Source organism: Acanthisitta chloris, unplaced genomic scaffold (genome assembly GCF_000695815.1).
Source record: "Acanthisitta chloris isolate BGI_N310 unplaced genomic scaffold, ASM69581v1 scaffold6672, whole genome shotgun sequence".
In the NCBI taxonomy this organism is placed as follows: Eukaryota; Metazoa; Chordata; class Aves; order Passeriformes; family Acanthisittidae; genus Acanthisitta; species Acanthisitta chloris.
In genome coordinates, this window is record NW_008660936.1 from 20,659 (window position 1) to 27,073 (window position 6,415).

At 51.0% G+C, this 6,415-nt stretch overlaps 1 protein-coding gene across 1 annotated transcript in view; it reads right to left on the bottom strand.

Moving 5' to 3' along the window:
* HNF4A (hepatocyte nuclear factor 4, alpha) overlaps window positions 1-5,588 on the bottom strand; it is a 16,793-nt gene extending 11,205 nt beyond the window's left edge. Inside the window, exons 1-3 of the mRNA XM_009070015.1 lie at window positions 5,468-5,588; window positions 1,649-1,823; window positions 2-39 (exon numbers count right to left, since the gene is read on the bottom strand). Coding sequence (XP_009068263.1) covers window positions 2-39; window positions 1,649-1,823; window positions 5,468-5,588 — 334 coding nt within the window. The remainder of the gene's footprint in view (window position 1; window positions 40-1,648; window positions 1,824-5,467) is intronic.
* Between the last annotated feature and the right edge of the window lie 827 nt (window positions 5,589-6,415).

Genomic DNA, 6,415 nt, shown 5'->3' on the forward strand with positions numbered 1-6,415 from the left:
TTTCTTTTGTCTTTGTCTACCACACACTGCCTATTAAACCTGAGAAGAAAGAGAGGTGTGAGGAGAGGCTGAAGGCAGAAAAAGACTGAGCCTCAAGTTCATGCTCAGAGCAGGTTCCCAGAGGCTCCACCCTGAGAAAGGAGCCCCAGTCTGTGATTTTTCCATGCTTGCTTTAACCTGCAGTTTCTTTTTTGCACTGAAGTGAAGGACTGCACCTCAGCCCTCCACTCTACCTCTGGATGTTCAGTAAGGACAGAGAGCTGACAGTCTCATGCGGGAGCTCAGGCTGCTGGTCTCACTCACTAACCACTAGGCACAGGATGCTCATAGTGGACTAAAAAGCCTCAGGGAAGCTAAAAGTGTGAGGTAGGAGGTTCAGAGCCAAGTTGGCAACCTCTGTTTTAGGTTAGATCCCAGTTAGAATGGAGGAAGAATGCATTTATTCTGGAAAAAAAGGGTCAAGGTTGTTCTTGAGCTAGTAAAGTTAAGAAGTCAGTTTAAGTCCCTGCATCTCTCCAGGTCTGTGTATTGGATCCAGACAGCTTGGTTCTGACCTCTGGACAGCATCACTAGTGTCCAAACTGCTCTGCAGCCACTTGTGCTTCAGGGAAGACTTGGGAAACAACAGCTCCTTCCCTCCAAACTTGTCACCAATCCATTGCACATGGAGAGGCAAACACTGATCTCCCACGTGTGTGACTCCTGCATGCAGCACGAGCCTGGTGGCCATTTCCAGCATGAATTTCACTTGCTCTAGTTTACTGCAGATTGATCCAGATTGCAGAGGAAAGGCAAAGGAGTACAGAGCTGGGGAAGGACTCCCAGCCATGCTGTGTTCTGTAGCTTTTGAAAAGGTTTGTTTCTACTGTGCTTTTTAAAGCCTCAAACTAAGATTTTAGAGTCACGTTGCTCTTCATGCTCTCCAACTGGCTCTCAGGCCACCAGGAGTAATTCACTCAAAAAGCCCAAGGGATTTACACACTCTGAGCTGAGGATTCCTCAGTTTCCTATCTATGTGTGGGTTGCTCAGAGCAGGGAGCAGGCAGGTCACAGCTGCTGGTGGCACAGGAGAGGTGTTGGCTACCCCCAAGGGCACAGAGTGCAGTGCAGAAGTTGCAGGAGCAACACGAATGTCTCACAGTCACAGACATGAATGCTACGCTGCCCATCGGTTGCTCCTTAGATGTTCCTGTACCATGTAACAAGCAGTGACAGCACTTTAGGTGGATGGCAGGCACACTTCCATTTTGTGACAGAGAAGGGGTGTTCCCAGGGAGTGAGCAAGGTTTGCACTGCACTCAGAGCACTGAGAGGTGCTCAGGCCCTGGAATAGGTCTTTTCCCACAGCATCTTCCTGCTTACTGGCCACATCCACACTTGGCCATATTCATTTGCAAAGAGAATTTGGCCTGTGAAGTATGGGGCAAGACCTTCCAGGGTCTTACCCAGTGATCAGTGGAGGGCAATCCCAAAGGGATAGCAGTCACTGACCCTTCCCAGCTGGAGGGTGAGGTCAGGAAAGGTGGTGGAGGATGCAGGGAGGATAAAGAAGATGAAGGACCATGCTGCTGCACTTTGAGGGCTTTGTCGTTCAGCTCCTAGGGACTGTTTTGTCTCAACCATGCAAGTCTGTCCCCTCTGTCCTTACCTGCAGGAATACATGTGGTTCTTCCGGACACTCCTCCTGAAGAAGCCTTTGCAGCCATCGCAGCTGGAAGCTCCATAATGCTTCCCTGTGGCTCGGTCCCCACAAATGGCACACAGCGCGCTCACCCCGATGCTGTTGGAAGTGTTGATGTTGGCTGCTTCTGATGGAGATGTGTCTGCTTGGGGAAGGACACAGGAAGAAGAAGCCAGTGAGACAGCCAGCCAAACTCAGTTTCCACTGATCAACTTGATCTTTGGAGGAATATCAGGGAACTGCAGCCAGGCTGTGTGGCAGGGGCGAGACAGAGAGGTGTGTAAGGAGTAGTGGGTGCTCTGAGTGCTGAAGTCATTGCATTTTGAGTGCACTGAAACTTCCTGTGTGGCTGGGTGAGACAGCTCTTCCCAAAGGCCTGACTCCAGCAACGCCTTCACATAAAGTGGAAGCCCAATTGCAGGAGTCACAGAACAGAGCCAAAATTCCTTAGGGATTTGCAGATGCTTTGGGCTGCAGCAGTGTGGCCAGAAAAAAAAGCTGATGCGGAGTTAAAGCTGAGGTATTACAGCTCAGGGTGAGCAGCTGATTTATTAGGGAGGTGTTTGTGTTATAGCAATGAAAGAGCCCAAGACAGCCCTGAGCAGATGCTGTTACAGAAATGAGGTGACCAGCTCCCTTTGCCTGACAGCCTTGCTGCCAAGCGCTGGAGCTCCAGCCTGCACAGCACTTCTTTGTGAGGGAAAGACTAAAAGTATATAACAAACTCAAATGTCTTCAGCTGGAAAACTCATGTGGGCAAACGCTACCCATGCAAGGAAGGGCTGATCAAGCTAACCCAGAAAGAAAGGGTGACACTAACTGGATATCTTCCACCTGGTAGGACCACAGTGGAGAATGATATGTCCTGCAGTCCTTATGGGCCAAGGGGATTGGCACTTGCAGGGCTTTTTTGGGAGAATGGGGAATTGCAATAGCCTCTGGAGGAAAGGACATCTGAAAGGCTAAAAACCACACAAGGCCCACACTAAACCCCTCCAGCAAGCCAAACAAACCTCAAGGCTGAAGGGATCAGCCCTTAATTCAGTTGATCTAATTGTCCCCTCCCATGTAGGTTTTCTCTATCAGCATAGGCACATTCCCCTGCCCCAGTGGAAATGCCAGTTGCAAATAATACCCAGGATCTACAAAGACACAGAAACCAGCTAGGATTTAATGCTGGAGTCTATTAGTCTCTGGCCTCTGGGTTTGGCAGGGATGCAGTTACGGCTCACCCTGGGAGGGCCACAGCTGCTCCCTCTTGGCACCCAGCAGAAAGGGGGCTGAGTGCTACAAAAAGGCTGATCCCAGCAGGGTTCCTTGTGGTAACTGGAGTGGGGGTGCTGGGGAAGGCCAAGGCAAGGCTGGCTGGGGCAGAGCTGCAATTTTAGCTTTTATTTTGCAGAAAAAGGGGTATTGCAGCAGGAGCTTGTGGCATCCTTCAGCAAGAGTAACTGGCATGGACCCAGCTCAGGGGTTCTCAAGCCAGCCCCTTCCCTGGCTCTGGCAGTACCTTTCATTTTCCTGCCTGCTGTCTGACTTTCTAGTTCCTTGTATCCCTCCCATATCTCTTCATGAGTCAGTTTGCTGCCTCTCCATGTCCTTGCCTGGCACACCCTGTCACACAGCTGTGTGCAGCAATACTGCTGCAAAGCAACTCTGTCCACTCCCAGAGCCCTGAGCAACTCCCAAGGCCATTCTGGCTGTTTCTTCTCCCTATGAGCAGCTGCCTCCGAAATCATCCTTCCTCCATACATATCCTGAGGGCTCAGCTGGATGATCATTCCATAAGTAAAGTTAAATTTCCAGTTTCAGCTAAACATAGGACTTAGATGAGAGAGGAAGAGCTGATCTGCCTGTAATCACATTATTTGTGTATCTGTGACAGCCCAGATAAATCCCTTTTTTTTTGCAGTCTATCATGCTGTAATCAGATGAACGTAGAACAGGAAAAACTGGCACCATTATCACAGAAATTGCAACATCTTGGTCTAATAGCCAACAACAATAAAATTATTGCCTAATGGATAATTTTCCAATTAAGTTTATTTTGTTGTGCCAGAAACTTGGGCTCTCCCTGCTGCAGTGAAGTGGTTTTAATGCGATTGGTTTGGAGTTAAGGTAAATGGGGGAAAGCAAAAATCTGACTTTGAGACCTTTGCAGCTGAGAACTGTGTTAGGACAGGAGCTGCTTGAGGGGCCCCTGAGTCTGTATGAACACAGGATGCGTTTGGCCTGTGATGATGGCAAATGTGGTCTCTGCTGAACACCTTGGGGCTGGAGCTGCAGAGCTGTGTAGGGCAGGGGCCAAGCTCTGCAGTGGTCCTCGGTCAGAAAAGGAGGCAGAGGTTTTGCCAGCAGAGGTTCTGCAAGCAGAGAGCCAAAGCTGCCCTGGAAGTGAGACCTGCCCCTGGTCTGGAGCTGGGCAGAGGAAGAGAGGGCTTGGTGCTGCCTGACCCAGCTGACTCATCCACACCTAGGGTGTATGGCACATCACACCTGATCTTGTCATATCAAATTATCATGTCCCTCTGCCCATGGAGCCCTCGGTCTGAGAGGGCCAAATCACAGCCCCCTGTGCAGGAGCTTCTGCTTATTGGATGGAAGAGGGAGCAAGACCTGGGTTTGTCCTGAAGTGTCCAGATGGACATTGGCAGAGACAAAGGGGGTAGCTTTTGGCCTCGAGGCCCCTGGGTAGGTAGGACTAGCCCCCAGGAGCAGGGAAGGGGCTGAAGCCTGGAGTGACAAGGGGTTATTGCACATCAGAGCCACTTCAGCACCACGGTGCTACATCTGTGACGGAGCAGAGCCATAACCCGGGGAAGAGCCACACAGGCTGTGATGGAAGAGTCCACGCCACTGGCACAGCCCTTCTAGGACATGGGTGCCTAGCAGCCTTGGTGACACAACACACAGGAAGAAAGGGCTTGGAGGGTGCCTTTCTGTGGTGTGCTTCATTTAGTCATTAACCTCATATTTAGGGAGACTTTAGCGGGACTTGGAGAGAAATCTCCTGTTATCTCAGCATTTAATCACCAGGACTCCTTGGTGCCCAAATGGGTGGACCAGTGCTGTGAATCCTGGTGGGTTAAGTGTGATCCTACCCTCCTGAGGGGATGGGGACATTGGTCTATCCTCTCAAGGTCCCCTTGTCCCTCTTACTAGTGGCTGAGCCTCCTGGCCCCGTAGCACTCCCAGGGAAGGGGATGCCACTCCACACCCCAGTGCTGTACCAGGGAAGGGCCATGGCCCCAGAGCAGCTGCGGGGGCAGCACCTAAATCACTTCTCATAGTGATTTTTACCCTTGCTAGGCACCAAATGCCTTTCTTTAGGAAAACCTAGCTCCAGCTGCTGCTGGAGTGGGACTGACTTTCTGCTCTGGAGCCACAGGCTCCGTCATCTGTCCAGTGAACTGCCAGCAGTATTTCACTCAGAAACTTTTGGCCAGTCTTTCCTCTTGGCTGGGTTCTGGGGGAAGTGAGACCCCCTGTGAATGAATGGTGGGAACCTTTCATTTCACCCAACTCCTGGCGTGTGCCCATCCCCAAGGTGTCTGGGCTGCAGGGCACCATCTCACCCGCACCAGACACAGCCTTGCTCTGCTACCTCTATTTTTCCCTGGGATAAGCAGAAACCCCACAGTGAGCTGCTGGGAGCCTCCTGTCTGACACCCCTGCCATGCCCGAGCCCTCCATGGGAGCATTTTGGCAGCCACCCCAAGGACTTATCCTCCTGCAGTGCCCAGCTCATCCCACCACAGCAAAGGGGAGAAGACAGAGGGGACTTACCATTGCCCATAGCCAGCACTTGCATGTTCTCAAACTCCAGAGTGGTGTATGCCGGGTCTAGAGCTGCACTATAATCTGCCATCTCCATGTCTATTAGGGCTTTGGAAAGGCGCATTATCATCCACAAACACGGCCAGATTGTACCGATTCCCTTGTCTGAGGCTATTGGCCCTCCTGCCTCCCTCTGCCTTCACTGCGTCCCCTATCTGTTGTCTTTTATTTCAGATATTTCTCTGAAAGGATTTGCTGAGCCTCAAGGCCTGTACTCCCCAGAGGGGTGGAGGCAGCAGGCAGGGGGTTAATCTTTAATCATCTCACCCACTGCAGAACGCTGCTAAGCCGTTTTTTTTTTTTCTTTTGGTGGAGCAGCAGTGATTCTTGTTGACTGTTTATTATTGAATCTCAAGGTGCTTTGCCGATCCCAACTCCTGGACACAGACAGGACCAATGAAACATGCACTCACCAACAAGGGAACACCTTTCTAGGCTATTGACCTTGATGCTGAGCTGCCAGTGTTGGTCTTAATTGTACCTGGGGTGGAAAACTTGGGAAAAACCCTAGCAGGAGAACAAGGTTGCTCTTCACTTCTGTCATTGCCTTCCCCTCCCTACCACTGGTTGCCTTCATCCTTGTTTTTCCCTTTTCTTGCTCCCTCCATCCCTCCCACTCCTCCTTTTCTCTCCCTCATAGTCATAGAAGGTCAGCTCCTGCCTGGCAATTTACACATTGCTATGTAAAGTGTATGACTCCTTTTACTTCCCTATAAAGGAAGCTTTGCAGGGGTTTGATGCCCTGTAAACAGATTCCACTTTGCAGCCATGCCCAAGCAGTGAGCTGGGCTGAGAGATGGCATGGGAACCCTGGGAATTGCTGGGGCTGTTCCTCTCCCACAACTGAAGTCACTCTATGCTGGACGCCCCCCAGTCTAGGGTTTTGACTGATGTGTC